At 40.8% G+C, this 16,580-nt stretch overlaps 1 protein-coding gene across 2 annotated transcripts in view; it reads left to right on the top strand.

Annotated features, from left to right (window-relative positions):
* The first annotated feature begins 78 nt into the window (after positions 1–78).
* The window catches only part of LOC6606944 (homeobox protein homothorax), a 102,004-nt gene continuing 85,502 nt past the window's right edge, over positions 79–16,580 (top strand). The window contains exons 1-3 of one of the 2 annotated variants that reach the window (XM_002031702.2): positions 79–1,342; positions 8,994–9,274; positions 11,431–11,572. In XM_002031702.2, the coding sequence (XP_002031738.1) occupies positions 1,328–1,342; positions 8,994–9,274; positions 11,431–11,572 (438 nt within the window). In that variant the 5' untranslated portion in view covers positions 79–1,327. The remainder of the gene's footprint in view (positions 1,343–8,993; positions 9,275–11,430; positions 11,573–16,580) is intronic. The other variant, XM_032722038.1, reaches the window with a different exon arrangement.

Consider the following 16,580-nt stretch of genomic DNA (forward strand, 5'->3'; position numbering starts at 1 on the left):
TAGGAGTGGAAACACGTCCGACTGTAGCGTAAATTCAAACGTATCTGGCGGGTTGGTTTTTCGATGAAATATCTTTCATCCGCACAGTGTATTTTTGACTGCGAAGCGCGTACGACGTGTGTCTGTGTTGCGTTGCGTTCGAATAAAAAAGAGAAGAAAAGCGAAAAAGCGTTGCCGTCGGTGAAGTTTATTATTATTATGATTATTATTATTGCCCGTTAACCACGCGTTTTGCCATCAATCAACAAATAAACAACACAAGAAACACATTGGAAATCGCGCGCGTTTTTCCATCGCGCGAACAAAACAATCACGTTTTTTAGTGTTTTTCAATCACAATCGAAAAGTTCTCCTTTTCACAATTGAAGGCCAAAATAAATACTGTTATTTGAGGGCCGCGGAGGGAATTTCTTTCAACGAGGGGATCCCGCCGATCCCCCCGCAAAAACAAAGAAACACGCAAATTGCCGTCGCAAAAACACAACAGAATATATTGCATTATATATTAACAATATAATTTGTTCATCTCTAGTAACGTAGTATGTAGAAGCAGCTGTGATAAATAGTGCGCATATTATACGAAAAAAGCAAAAAGAGTATACGACAAACAAATAAAAATAAAAAGCAACCACAACTACTACTATAAAAATAACCAAGGAAAAGGAAAGGAAACTCGCAAAACGAGAGAGAGAGGAAAAGGGAAAACGCCATGGATTTATGACAACAATAAATGCAACCCAGTAACAAATGATGTTGCAGCAACTACTACAATACACGAGTATACCAAGAACAACAACAACAACTGCAACGGCAACCAACAACAAATTGTATACGATTTTTATAAACCAAACAAATGCTATGTAAATAATTATTATAACAAACACACAAGTAAAAAACATTCAAAAACAGATCTCCCGCTCTAGAAAACAAACAACAAACGCGCGCGTAACAAAAACCACAACATCAACAATACAACAAGTATACAAACGTAATAATAATACATAAAATCTAAACAAATGTGCCTGTGTTAAATAAAAAAGAAAGCAAAATCAAGAAGCAAAGCGTTCAAAAAGCAAAGGCTTCCCAATACATGAAAAAAGTGCAAAACATATATAAAAATCCAAGAAAATAAAATCCAAAACTCAAGAACTGGAAAAGCCAAGAGCAAATCTACGGACTCCACACGGGTAGCTACAGTAGAGCTTCCCTAAAGCCGAAGCAGTTGCAGCGGCGGAGCGGGACGTCGGTCAGTGTGTTGCGCCCCCATTTGTTGTTCCTACTGTAAAAAGTGGCACAAATCGGGTTAGACGTCGCTCCCAGAGCATTAATGGCTCAGCCCAGGGTAAGTAGATCCCCCGAAGTCCACTATCTACACATATAGAATCCATATAGAATGGTCCCCCGAGAGTGTTGTTATCCTTAAACAAGTACCGACGGCTAAAAAAACAAATGGTGTTCAGTCAATTTTAAATCAAGTCAAGTGGTGCCGACGGCACTTACAAGTTTTAGTTTATGATGATATTGTAACAGTTTTCATATCATGGATATGTTTGTTACCAGTGTAACCAAATCAATTTATAACCAGTATATGCAAAAAGTTTCGAAAACCTTCAGATATTAGTTAATCCAACTTCATGGAGTATATCTTTATAAATATTTCTTATACATGGCCTCCAAGCTCCTCCAATTTAACCCATTACAATCAATTCAATGGAGAATAGTTCTTGTTTATTAGAGCCCTATCAAAATCAATTTTAACTAAGCGTTACTGAGTGTGTGAGTGTATGTGTATTGGAATAGGAAGGAAATCACATATGATTTATGCGGGTCATTTTCTGGTACAAGTTTATATAATTAACTGAGTCTGCAGCTAGCCCATTTTATTTGGAAAGTGATGGAAATCAAAGATCACCGAAAAAAAAGTGATAGATATTATATTACACTAAACAACTGAATACTCTAGAAAGTATTTAAATAATGTTTAAATGCCTTTAGAGGTCAGGAAAACTGTTAGCTTTTCCCGTGAACTTTACATTTTCACACCGCAATGGTTGATTCGTTTTTTGTTTAAACATGGCTGGGACCTTCACCTCCGAAAAGCCCCCCGCTGCACAGCCACAATGATTCCACCATTTTCCATCACGTTTATAAGGCATAAATTCTCGCCGCGCTTTTTAAACGGAGTAATAATTTTTACAATCCATCTGGATCGTAAATTATATGCTAATCAGGTGACCGGCAGTCTCCGCCCTCCCGCTCTTCAAAAAAATATTATTACCAAATTGCAGTTAGACTTTATCAATTGATTATCATGGACATGCGAAGTGAACTTGATTTTTATTTAACGGAGCAAAAAGACCTCAAACATGGCTGTTTGCCACTGTGTGTGCTACCAATTAGCGAGTGTGTGTGTGTGTTACCAAAAGGTGGGCCGTGCTCTTTGGGAGCATTAAAAAAAATCAGAAAGAAAAATAAAAAATAAAAATGGATATGGAAATGGAGATGGGCAAAAAGAAATGCCCGCGGGAATTTTGTGTGTGTCTGCGTTACTGGCGAATAAATTTACGCCTGTGGTTTAATACCCGATTCTGTGCCGAATTTACCTCTTTGAATCCCCTTTTTCGTAATTCTCCTGCGGCTCTTTACCCGAATCGCGCCATTTCAATTCCATCAAATGAATTTTTCGACTCGGGGTGAGAGATATATGTACAAGTATGTATGTGGATACATACGGGTGTGTTCTGTCTGTTTGTGTGCACTTGATGCATATAATTTTATTGCACATTTTGCACATTGCCAGCGGCCCAAAAGCGATCCATTCAGTTTCTGCCGCTTCGCGGTTTTATTATTTACAATTTTATTTTTACCATTTTCCATGACTTTGCGCTGCTATAATTTGCGAAAAATGGCGGGAAGCAATTTTCGCGGGTTCTTCTCAAACCAAACTGCACATGCATTTTTATATATATTTAATTTGATTATTTTATGCCATCGAAACGGAGAGCAAACGAGAGAAACAGTGCAAAAGAGCGGCCGTGTAAAATGTGCAAAAAAAAACAAAATTTGCAATTGCAATTCGTATAAAAATGTGCATTGCAGCTGCTGCCATTCTCCCCCGCGGCCCCCACTTTTCCCACCATTTTTCAGTTCGTGTGTCATTTCAAACGCCTGCGAAATGCAGCACAAAAATTGTTTTGGTGTTATTTTAATTTAAAGGTTAACCGCAGCGTAATTTGTGGCATAAAATATAATTCGTCTATCGTGTGCTCGCCTCTCCCACTGTGTTTGTTCAGCTATTTTTTGTATTTCTCGTTCGCTTTAGAAATAAAATCAAAATCAAAATAGAAAAGATCAAGGAGAGCGGAGCAGCGGAAAATGCCACAGTCGATTCTGTGGTTTACTTTGGTGGCCAGAAAGTGCAAAAGTTGATGGAAACATTCGGAATTCGACTTAGGTGGGAACTAAAGCATTTTTTTGCCAGGAAAAAATATTTTTGAATTTATTCAGTAATAGTGTAAGATGTGACATGTGCTGGTAACGTGAATAGTTAAAATTCCAGTATATTATCAACTGCTTACCAACTGCTGAATTGATTTTGGAATTCCCTATGTTACAAAATAACTTCGTCAGCCAAGTATAGTAATATTTTTTTCCCCGCCAAGTCCTTATCATATTGCAATAGTTTAATCTTTGCCAGCGACCAACCTTCGTCGCGAATTCTTTTCTAATTAAGTGAGGAATTCTCCAGTCTTCCCAGCCTCCTCGCATGACTCATGGGCTCCCCGCTTACCCTCTTTGGCCCCCCGTTTATCTGGAGATTTCAGATATATCTTGGCTTTCGGTTGAGAATCCGCTCGGCAGACGCTTCACATGCCAGCGAAAATTGAGCGAATAGGAAGCGTCAGGCTGAGAGGAATATTTATAAACAAATTACATATGCATATTTCTGCAAGGGGTGCGCGGGGGGCGGGGCCCAAGGGGGGTCATAAGACTCTATATGGGGCCTCCACTTCTCCCACTTTCCACCGATGTTGTTTTTTGTGTGCTAAAGAGCTTCATGTTTAATGATCAAATTGCGTGCCTGATTCTTGGGTCGGTGCCTGCTGGTGCTATATAGTTGTTGCCTTTGTTGTTATAGCCTATAGAGTAGTATTATTATTTTACTTATTTTTTCCTGGCCTCTCTGGCTTACTACAGCACACATAGTTGCCAAGTTTGACGAGGTCGCTGGCTGCCGTTGAAAGTGTTTTCATTAGTTTCATTTCTTTTTGCATTTACGCTTAAAAGTTTTTTAAATATCGCTGCCTGTTTTCGTTTGCCGTAATTTACCCAAACATTAAGTCAAAGTGTTTTGCTAATATTCATCGAATAAAGTGGAATTACTGTTTTTGCTGGTAGTGAACTCTTTTCTGGGGGATATCCATCTCCATCTATATAAAAAGAAAAGAAAAAAAACGACGGACTGAAACGGAAAAAGTGTACAGACAAAAATGTGAAGAAAAAATGTGTTGTAAAGTAGAGGAAAAATCATTTAGACAAGTTGCACGCCGCTCATTAAATTAAATGAGCCATCAGCACGCAATTTATTTTCGTATTTTTGAGTAACTTTTGGCCCCGACAAAAATGCCAAACTCCAAAAGACTTTTGTTTCTTTGGGCCAGAAATTTTGTTAGCAAACTTGGCCAAGTCCTCGTCTCCCTGCAATTTAATTAAATAGCCGAGAAGTGGGAATCAGATAGTTAATTTAGGCCAATAAAACGATTACTGAGAGTATATTTTCTTCTACTTGCATATTCCTTTCTATCTTATAAATATAATATATTCAATTAACGCGAGACGTATTCACTTAATTCCATTTAAATAAAAGTATATTTAATTTGCATGCCATACTGCCTTTTCCGCCATTTTCCGTCAATTTAAATTTCAAACATTTTCCTTAAATTTCGGCCATTAAATTGTCTTCGCTTTCGCTGCGCTTTAAATTCCCAGAAAGCAGCTAAAAATATTTTCAAAATTTCTTTTCTTTCGATTTATTTTTGATTCGATATTTTTATGTATTTTGCTTGTATTTTCCGAACACACGAAATTTAAATTTACCTTTTTGGACAATTTTTTTTGTTGCTATTGGCCGCGCTTTGTTGGCTTTTTGTTAATCATCTGCCAGTTTTTGTGTCTGCGAGTTTGGGGCTCATTTTAATTTAATAAATGCCACAGACTGACGTCATTTGTTGTTGATTTTTGATAAATGTTAAAACGCCAAAGTATTCATTTATTTTTTTCCCCCGTTGGTCGCTTTCAATTCGGCTACCGAGCATCTAATTTTTGTGCTTTAATTTTATGCATATATTTCAGTGCTATTTTTTTTGCGTGTATTAAGTATTTGTTTTCCGACATAAATTAAATGGAAGCCGAAAAAAAAAATAGCACACGTTTTCGATGCTCGTCAACGTTTGATGTTTGCCTGCTCGATAATATTGTTATTATAAGCAATAAAAGTTAATAATATCGCCTAGGATGAAGCGTGTTTCGAAGTTTTTGGTGTTGGGCAATGCTGCAACTGTAAATTAAAATAACACCCAGGCACGCAACAAAAATTAATTGTCTAACACCAAATAAAACTTTTTAAGGCAGTCCGAAAAAAGCCTGGGCGTGACTTTGTTCATCTGGCGAAGGGGGCGTGGCAGCGGGACACACCTACAACCAGCGGCTCGGCTGCTAATTAAGCAAAGCTAAAGCTGAGGTCCCAGAAAAAAGGGGAATGAATTCTATATAGAGAGATATATGGGTAAGAAATGGAAAGAAATTCAAATACAACATGATAAACAATTAATTTTGATTAGGCCTTCGACTGCGCCAGCGCAATTAAGAAGGTTTTTCTGTTTCTGTTTTTTATTTGGGCTATGAAAATACGAAAAATCCAATAAATAGAAAAGGCGAAAAGCAAAAGTGTTGGGGGTACGCAAGAAATCGATAGACGAAGTCGGTTGTACAACAAACATATTGAGGGCCTTATGCGGGGAAAGTGGGTGGTCTATATGGCTATATGACTATGTATAATGGCGGCCATTGTCACCATTTTGGCCAAAACACCAGCGCCGCACACACACATGCCCACCTATTTTTCCATCTCTGTCGCGCATTTTCGGTCTGGCCGCATTTTTGCAGTCATAACTCTTCTGCCGCTGTCGTCTGGTTTTTGGTCAGTTTTAGGCGCCGCTAGATAAAGCCCGACCTCCCATTTTAGCCCGTTTTTAACCCACACACACACACACGCAAAATGTCCTTGCTGCGCGGCTATTTCCGGTTCCTCTCTGCGTTTTTGTTTGTGCAACGTTTGCAACAGTTTCAAGTTCACGCAGGCTCTGGTAACTCTATTTTAGGCTTTCGGCTTTAAGCGATTATGTTTAAGCTCAGATTTCCAGTTTCATTCCATAATAATTTATGGAATTCGATTTACAGAAGCTTGGGCTAGATTTCCCTGACATTCTTCAACTTAGTAAAGTTTTTGCCTGTTAGGTGGAGTCATAGTTTAAGTTTGGAAAGCAAAAATCTGCATATTAAAGCTCTGCCTTAAGAGTCCAATTGAGTTGTTGCTGTTTACTTGGTCGTAGGCTGGCTTTCAGCAATGACTTAATGTGGCCCAAACACGACAAAAACATACCAAGAACCGGCACACACGGCCAAACAAACAAACAAACAGACAGACAGACAGCAAGTGGGACAAGCGTCGGAAAACGCAGGAAAACTACCCCAAAAAAGGCTGCTCCAAAAATATATATAGGATTACAGCAAAAAAATAAAAACAAAATCGTAGCTCCTTCAGCGCCTGTCACTGACAGTTTTGAGCACCACCACCCAAATTTGTGCCCACTTTTGCTGCTGTTGTTGTTGTTGTTTTTGTGGCTGCCATGGGGGGCGTCATAAATTGTTGAAGGATTTTCGACGCTGAACTTGTCAAAATCAGACCATGGGCCTCGACTGCGCTCGTTGGTTGGTTGGCTTATATTGATCCGGCTGGCCAAGAGCTTTTCCATTCAACAAGGTCAATGGCTTGGTCACTAAACAACAGAGAAAAATGGTGAAAAATACAGGGACAGCGAGTGAGATAGGGAGACCCGACCATCAAAGATCATCAATCAAAGTTGGCCCAAATGGATCGGGGAGTTGTACCACAAAACAAAAAAAAAAGCCATGGACCTAAGTGTATTTGCCTGTTCGATTTTTACTCTTCATTGTATTTCTGTTATTTTGAGCTCCTCTTCTTCGCGGCGGCGGCTCAAATTCCCACATTACTTATGTACAAGTACAAATTGTGGTAATTTTCAAGATCTCTTTGTTGCTCCACAATTTCCTCATTTCTAAACGAACCAAGAAACGAACGCCAAGAAATCGAAACGGTTAAAAAGGAAAAAAATAAGAAAAAAGAGCAGCATTCGGTTGCCACCAACACTAAAATTAGCATAACAACTTTATAGTTTAACAGCCATGAACTGAACCCCAGTGCGAAAAACCGAAAAAGCCAGGCCAAAACGATCTGACTAAACCCGGACAAGTTGCTGGGCTTCTTATACTGTAGTGGCTATAGTAGTATCTATGAGTTTGTATCTCGTGCATGTGCACACAGCGAGCAAGAGCAACAAAAACACTGTGAAGAAAAACGGAGGCAGCACGACCGCCTCACTAAACTAATCTCTGGTTTGTATCTCAAGGATTGCCTCAACCTCAGAGGTTGACAATCGTCGTTGCAGAAGCTTATTTTGTCCTCCTTACTCGATTCTTATGCCTATTCAAAGAAGCCACCTGCAAAGCCAGCTGCTGTTATGACGCGCACTGCACTAGTTCCAAATACATAGATACAAAGATACTTCATCCCTACCAGGTGCAGATCCTTGACATTTTCCGCAAACAACCCAACCGCCCCCCGCTTTTGCACTTCAAAAGTCCTCTCTCAACGGCAAGTCAATTGCTCATTTAGTGTCAAAGATTTTTCCAGGCTGATAAAAAATCAACCTCAACTTGTTCGGCATGAGGGGCTGTTCAAAAGGGGGGGTGGGGCATCTCTTGTCGCTGCACAAAAATCTTTTGTCAACTTCTTCGTGTTCCCTCAAATTATGCAGTGTGAAACGGAGAGGCGAAGTGTATCTTCAGCCGACGGACGCCACTTGAGTACAAATGATAAAAATCTCACACACCGCGTTGAACTTTTGTTAAAAAGAAGGAGAAAAAGTACCCACATGTATAGGATGTGTACGTATGCGTGTGTGTGTGTGTGTGGATGGATATAAGAAAAATCATTTCTCAGTTGTTTGGTGTTATTATTATTATTTTGTAGTTGCACAAAACCTGTTTGCAATTGCGCGGCTCCACAAAACGTTGTACAACTTTAAGTTAGATAGAGAACAACAAACACACGAACACACTCGAAAATGCCTGGCCAGATTAACTGATAAAATTCAAAATTGTCTGCTGCTTTTGGCGCTTAATTAATATGCAAAAAACGTTGAAAGACAAAAAGTAAGGTAACCGAAATGTATAGATACATCTGTATGGGTTGCCAAATGTACGATGAGTATACGTTCATATAATGTCAAAGCAGCGGCAAAGTAATCACAAGGTCGTCGCTTTTTGTTGGGTTCGTCTTTTTTTTTTTGGCTATCGGGTTGTTCTTCTCTTTTTTCGAGGTTTGAGCGTCTTTAATTTAGAAAATGTATTTAAATATAAGCGATTTCATGTCGCCGCTAATTTGGCTGCACTCAGAGAAACGAGAGGGCAAAAAGTAATCAACAAAAAGCTTGACTGTATTATTATCGGTTAATACCCATTTCAATCATATCTATAATAATTTGTATATATAAATGGTAACAACACTCTCAGAACTATATTACTTTACCCATATATAAAGTAGTATTAATATTTTAATCAGCAATTTCGGTTGCATATTGCCTACTCAACACCCACTAATTCACCAATCTGTTCCCATCTCATCCGCACAGTATGACGATGGCCTACACGGCTACGGCATGGACTCCGGAGCCGCAGCAGCGGCCATGTACGATCCACACGCCGGTCACCGGCCGCCCGGATTGCAGGGCCTCCCCTCGCACCACTCTCCGCACATGACGCACGCAGCGGCGGCGGCGGCCACAGTGGGCATGCACGGCTACCATTCGGGGGCCGGGGGTCATGGAACACCTAGTCATGTATCGCCGGTCGGTAATCACCTAATGGGCGCAATACCCGAAGTACACAAACGTGATAAGGATGCGATTTATGAGTGAGTATAAGTATAGTGTGCATAGTGTGTAAACTAATGGAATTTGGTTCGGCTTCGGCAGAGGTGGCAACTTTGCCCAAGTGCCCCGAGATGATCTTGATGCTAGTTGAATTTAGCTTAGATTTAGATTGGGGCCCAAGTAGTAAATGAGGAATGTGGGAAATTTCGACCTAGAAAATAGCTGTCAATGTGTTATTGATTAAGCGCAGAATAAGTAGTTGCTGAGCACTCAACACCATTAATATATATATTAAAGTGAAAAGGTCTAGATTCAGTTTATTGCCGGTGGGATTAGTTGAAAGCTGTACTAAAATGTTAATTAAATTTCCTTAGGCTGAAATCCAGCCTACCCATTCATAATCAGTTGGATAGCGATCAAAGTATCCCAACCAATCAATATACAAACGCCTGCGTTCTTTATCGATTTATAATTTTTGGCATGTTCGGAGTGACCCAACCCAATTTGCCACCTGTTTTCACCTTTGCGCACGCGTAACTCAGCCAAGCAGGAAAAAATAACCATGAAGGAAGGATCCTTTTTTCAAGAGATAGAAAGAGATACAAAGATAGAGCAAGAGAGAGAGGGAGAAATGGGCGTGATCCTCTTGCGTTTTGTGCAAAATACAAAATTATGGGTTTGCCTTTGCGGCCGAAACTCGAAGAGAGAAATGTCCGTTTTCCAATTCTACGGTATCTTGGGGTGTGTCAGGTGTTTAGTGACGGACACGGAACATGAACGTGCTTAGGCATTAGGGAGTCCGAGAACGAAGACCCAACCAAGAAGCCAACCAACCATCCGTCCATCAAAAATGAGGTGCAGTTTCTCGCTCTGCGGTTCGGGTGTTAATTTGCCAAAATTGTGGTTTCTTTTCCATTCGGTTTTTGTGTCTTTCCCTGCAGTTTTTATTGATTTAAAGGGTTTTTTTTCTAACCCGATCGTACCTTTTTGTGTCATTGCGTGTCCTGGCAATTTTCATGTGTTGCAACTGCTTTGCCAGCTGTCTGAGGGCCTGAAATGCTTGTTTGCCCAGTTTTTTATTTCACATATATATTTTTTTGTGCAAATATTTGCTTTAAAAGGGAATTTCATGAATGACTTATGCTTGACGACTGTTTGATGATTGTCCCTGTCTCGAGTGACTGTTTAAACACGATGATGATGATTATGACTTCATTGAGCACCTGCCATTATGATTATTATTATTTTTTTTGGCACCTTATTCCCGAATTCAAATTGAAATTGTGGAAAAGGCAAGACAATGGAAAAGAGCTCTCTGTTTAACACCTTCTTGGCAGCCAAACTTCAGCTGCTCTTTTTGCCTGGTCATCGTAAATGAGTGTCAGGCGGTTTTATTTTAGCCTTTTTCGGTTCGTTTCGTTTTTTTTTTGTTCTGCTCCTGATCCCAGACCAAAAACGCACTCAACTGTAAAAGGCTGGAAACTCCGGACTCGGACTCTTATTAATAGTTTGTTAAGCGCAGGTCGACACCCCCTACTTCTCGGTGCGGTCTTTTTCCTTTTTTGTGCTATCTAATGGGTTCTTTTCTGGTCAGAGGGGTCCCGCCTAATTTTGTTCAGGTGCAATTTGTACAGAAATTGAGAAATTGGTCAAGGGAAAACTGCTCGCCGAGTGGAAATGGAACAAAAAATGGTCAAATCATGTTGAGTTGTTGAACTAATCCGTCAGCATGAAGAGGGGGATTATTTATGTGTGTATAAAGGCTAAGAAACAGATATAGAAACAAATACAGATGCAGATGGGAAAAGCAGCTGCTCATTTGCATTTAGCTGGACAGGAAATGTCCTGGGTTTTTGAGGCAATCCAGGGAAATACTTTGCTGCAGTGGCATTGAAAATAGTTAGTACTTAAAAGTAAGGTAAAGGCTTGGGTGATTTTCCAGTAATTGTTGTTGCTTGGTAAGGCAAATAAAACATATTATCCAATTATGTATGCTTGCAGCTAAAGTTCTATAATCATTTATCGGCCAGGTAATCTTTATTTATTGCCACTTTCAGGATTTGTAGTTGCTCAGAGCAACCGATATATAGATACAGATCGAGTGGCAGCTGCTCATTTGCATGTTGTAGGGCAGGAAGTGTCCTGAAATTTGACCAACTGATGTATTATGTATTTATTGTGCCATTTTCCATTTCAGACATCCGCTATTCCCGCTTTTGGCGCTGATCTTTGAGAAGTGCGAATTGGCCACATGTACGCCGAGGGAGCCCGGTGTGCAAGGTGGCGATGTCTGTTCGTCGGAATCGTTCAACGAGGATATTGCAATGTTCAGTAAACAGGTAAGAATAATGGCCCCAGCTTTCGTTTCCATTCGGTAATCGGAGACGATGCTTTGAGATGGGGATGGCAAGGCTCGGGATGGCCTGGCATGGCCTCCGATGGGATGCGAACACATGGCCCACATGTGGCCACTAAATAAATATAAATGAAAATAAAAACAACAGCCAAATCGCGGCACACGAACTTAACGAAGCAAGCCGCTAAATGATCGGATTACATTGCCCCGAGGATCGTCGGGGATCGATTCCTTTCCATTCCTCTCTCTCCATTCTCAATGAGCGGGGCAGTCTGCACTTAATTACAGTCCCCGCTGACAAGAGCAGCATCCACGTTGCCGCAGCAGCTTCTTCCCATGCCGCAGCAAGATCAACAATGTCTTGCTGCCATATGTCACAAATATGCGATGTGACTTCAGAATGGCGCTGCCCACACTTGACACTTCCTCCTCCGGCCCTCGGCCCTCATCCACGCCCCCTTTAGCGCCCCCTTTTTAGAGTTCATAAAACCACGCTGAAGATGCGCTGCCACACACTGACATTTGGATAATTTACGATGTTTTAACATACAAATTATAATGTTGCAAGTAGCTGCTGCTGCTGCTGCTCCACATCCTGCTCCCCATTTGCGTTAGCCAGCTATTTTTATGACTCATTGAAGATCGCATTTGAGAAACAGTAGACGCGCAGAGTCCAAATGGTGATGCCAAAATGAGTAAAACCGAAACAAACAAACAAACAAGAGCAAGAACAAGAACTTATGGCTCCATTCTACGCTCGGTGACATTTTTGGCAAACAACAAATGCAACCAGCGACGCCCTCAGTTGAATATTATAAAAATGATGTTCTTATTTATGGTCCATTTAGAATTTTGACAGGCCCCTGCTATGGGCAATAAAACGGGCAGCAACAAGAACAACACCGACCGCAAGAACAACATAAAACAACACTCGAATCATCGTCTCAAAGTTGAGCCACATTTATCAAGATCTGTTCGCTTGCCTTTGGCTTTTTGGCTGGGTGAGATTTTGATAGACTTTTGTCAGATTGTCAGTTAAATGTCACATAAACTTGTGGTATTCGAAAGATCTGGCAACGCCAATAAGCAAATCAAGGTGGAAAACTTGACAGTCGATGAAACATAAGAAAAGTGTTGATACTATTAGAACATTTGGGATCCTACAATTAAAGATTCTATATTTGGCATACCAACCCAAAGTCGCATCCAAAAGTTAAAGTATCTTTCGATTCTGCATAACGATCTGCAATGATCCCGTCTCGCGGTTGACATTTGTTGATCATTCGCCGAACCGAACGTCAACAACTAAGTTGTCGCTTGCATTTCGTTTTTATTTCGGTTTTCGCCTCGGTTTTTCTTGGTTTCCTCGGTTCAGTCGGTCGGTCTCCGTTGAGTTTTCAGTATAGTTTTTGGCCCAGCTCTTCTTGGCTGTTTTCGTCGTTGTCGGACTGACAAAAATAACTCAAAAATGTCATTCGCCCATCGAATTTTAACAAACGAGCAGCGGAGAAAAGAGCGTCGCCCCAGAAGAGGGGCTAAAAATAAGGCGGCACATTGGCACTTTTTTACTCGTAGTTGCTGTCGGCGCAGTTGTTGCTTCTCCTGCTTCGGCTTCTGATTCTTCAGCTCCTGCTGCTGATGATGATGATGCCGATGCATTTTATATAGATAGATTGCATAGATATATCTCTTCGTTGGCACTCTCCCGCTATGCTATATATACATCCACTTCAATTTGGACTAAGCAACTGCGTAAAATGCGCCACGCCAACGCCAGCAACAGGGTGATATTTTCCCTATAGTATCTCGAAGACCATCCCAAAATCCCAGTGCCCACATATATCCCCCATATCCACCGACCCCTCCGCCGAAGATCCCCTTCTGGATGGCGGGCATAGTTAGGCGACTTTTGGTGTTGGCGCTGCTAATGATGCAGCTAAGGAAACGCTTTATAATTTCTCTTTAAAACCAGCAACATGTGATGCAAATGATGAACAAAAAAATAAAGACCACAACAAGAACAAGTATAAGAAGCGCCGATGTAGATATATATGTGCATATATATATAAAAATAAAGTGCCCAGCGAAAAGTTCGTTGTCTGATCATTTCTTTGTTGAGGACCACCGAAATGAGACAAAGGATGGCCCGTCTGAGTGTGCAGATCATTTTATATGATTTCACTTTAAGTATGTAATTTAAAATGAAAATGCGCTCTTTTCATGACATTTTGCTAATAGTTTGGACATGCGATGAGTTGATTTGTCGCATGTTGCAGACGGGGATCGGATCGGAAGATCCGGGATGATAAATGAAGTGCCTCTAGTTGGCCGTCCTTGACATTTGTCTGGCTGCCTAACAACTGTCACAACATATCAAGCTGACCAGCAACGAATAAAGCAGGTAACAGGCTAACCGTAACCGAACAGGTTAAGCCCTAATGCCAATCAATGTTTTCGGGACTTTTCGGTTTTCTCTGGCTATACTATCCATATACGTACGGCTGGGTTTTCCCTACAAAAGGCAATTTACCGGCTTACCTTTTCCCAGTTCCCCTGCACCGTTCCCCTCCCGTTTTTTTTTTTGTTTCGTAAATTGCATTTTCTGATTTCATCCGAAACGGAGGAGGATGGTTCATAATCAGGTATGAAAGGTTACGCTTCGCATTCGTGTTGTATTTGTATTGTCAGCAGGAGCACCGCAACACACCGCACAGCCTTAGTCACAGCCTCATTGGAATGTTCACTTTGCCGAGGGATCTCTGTAGGAGAGATATCTCTGCTCGTCCCGTCCGTCGTCTTCTCCTTTCTCCACTACGCATTTGCGTTTCTCGGGGTCCAAAAATGAAAAAAATCAAAGAAATGAAAAGAAAAGGAACTTAATCTCTTTTGTGCAATATTCCCTGCTTCGACTCTCCGTTGTTTTGTTCTTTTAATGATAAAAAAAGAAACCTTTACCTTTTTATTTGGAATTTGGTACCTTTTTAATCTCGCCCTCTCCCTCGCGCACCAACCCTCTCTCTTTCGCTCTTCCTAGCAATATTATCAGCGCATTGTTCTTTTAGTTCTGTGCGATCGCAACCCTTAGCGGGTTTTGAATTTCTTGGTCAGAACAAAAGGTTCCCTCTGTTAGTTTTATTTATATTTCGCTTTTATTTAATTTTTTGGCCAAACTGCGAAATGAGCAAAAGTGCGCAGGCGCAACTGTTTCACCCAAAAAAACAAAACAAAAAACCCAAGTAGCTGAAATCAAGGGGAGTTTTAATTTTTCGGAATTGCGTTGCTCTTTCATTCTGTAGATATGTTGATGGTGATTGCCGCAATTGCACAGCGTGAATTGATTTGGCACAGACGCCGAAAACCAAGGGGAGGAGGGGTAGGGGGAAATCGAGCGCAGGGTGGATTTTCCAAGATTATTTACTTAACAGTTGCATACGAGCCACAATCCATTAGCAGCCAGCAGACAAGATGCGTTCCCAATTCCCTCAAATATTTGTTTATGGAACCACTTGGCGCCTTTTAAATGTGATTATTTAGTTAACTGCCTGCATATCTAGCTCTCTATCACCATTCCTATGCCCATCTCTCTCAGATTCCCGAGTTTGTATTTGGATTATGACAACATTTTCGAGCTGCTGCCGCTGCTCTGCCCGAAATGACTTTCAATATTTGTTCAGTAGTTTGACCCTTTTTAACAGCTCTATATACGCCAGCGCACGGAATGTGTATCTGTTGGATACATAATGCGAGTTAACCCATTAGGGCGAACCATCAATTTGCGCTATCCGAAATGTATCCGAGAAGTATACGAAATAGAGCCACAAATGCTACCAAGATCAATATGAATCTTGCCTTCTCGAATATGGAAATGATTTTCCCCTCGCTCAGAAGCATTTCACTCTTTCGCTGCGCCTTTATTTATGTGGCGTTACTTATGGGGAAAATCCAACCGCCCCAACCTCCCCCCAGAAGCTAACCCAAAATGATTTATGAGCGCCGGCTCTCGAGACGAGATGTCTGCTAAACGTTCTCAATTAAAAAGCAAAGCACAACGAGCGGCTGTAAAATGACAAATTGTGATACAATTTACAGGCGAACTTGTCAACCGACAACCATCTTTCTCCGATAATGTGTGTATAAAAGATTTCTCGTTATTTGCACGATTATCAGCTAAAGACCGGATGTTTGGGCGCAGACGTAACAATTATCTCGAGTTTTCTGTTATTTTCAGCTATATTCGTGTATTTTCTTTTTGGTTCAGGTAAGCAGGGAAATCTCTTGGCCAATGCAAATATTGACATTGTCTCTGCAGAGCTCTTTCTTTTTTTCTTCCTACCGTGTATGTTTGCCTACAGCAAAACGCGTTAGAAGTAGTGTATCTGAGCGGTAGCTGCCCCAGTGAGTTTACCTTTGGGTCGTAAACTGAAGTATCTGAAGTGGAGTATCTCCCGGGGACCCACACTTTGCTCTTCTTCATGCCTGAGGGGGGGTACTAGGTTGTGGGGCTATAAAAAGAAGCAGTCGGTGGGGGTCGCCGAGGCTCTGGTTTTGTTTCTAGTCGCTGCTTGTGTCACCTCAATTGCGGCTGTTTTACTACCGATATTGTGCGCCCATTATAAAGATATAGATATGGAACAACTACAACTATGACAACGCATTCGCTCGACCAATGTTGTTGCTCTATTTGTGTTTGTTGATGATGCCGGCCGGCTAAAAGTAATCAACGACATTAAACAAGTCCAACATCATCGTCATCGGCTAAGCAAATAAAGTTCTCTTTTTTTCCTGCTGGATTTCGGTTTTGTATTACAACGAAATTATTGTTATTTTTATGAGTGGGCTGCGGCACAAGGGCGGCGCGCAAAGCTTTTGAAGGGGGTTATAAAATAGAGTTTTGATTGAAAATTTTAGTTCGCATTTATGTTGGTACATATGTCATTTATGACAATAGTTATTGTACTTAAATTTTATATATTTTTATAAAATATTGCCAA

This window comes from Drosophila sechellia, chromosome 3R (assembly GCF_004382195.2).
Source record: "Drosophila sechellia strain sech25 chromosome 3R, ASM438219v1, whole genome shotgun sequence".
NCBI classification, from domain to species: domain Eukaryota; kingdom Metazoa; phylum Arthropoda; class Insecta; order Diptera; family Drosophilidae; genus Drosophila; species Drosophila sechellia.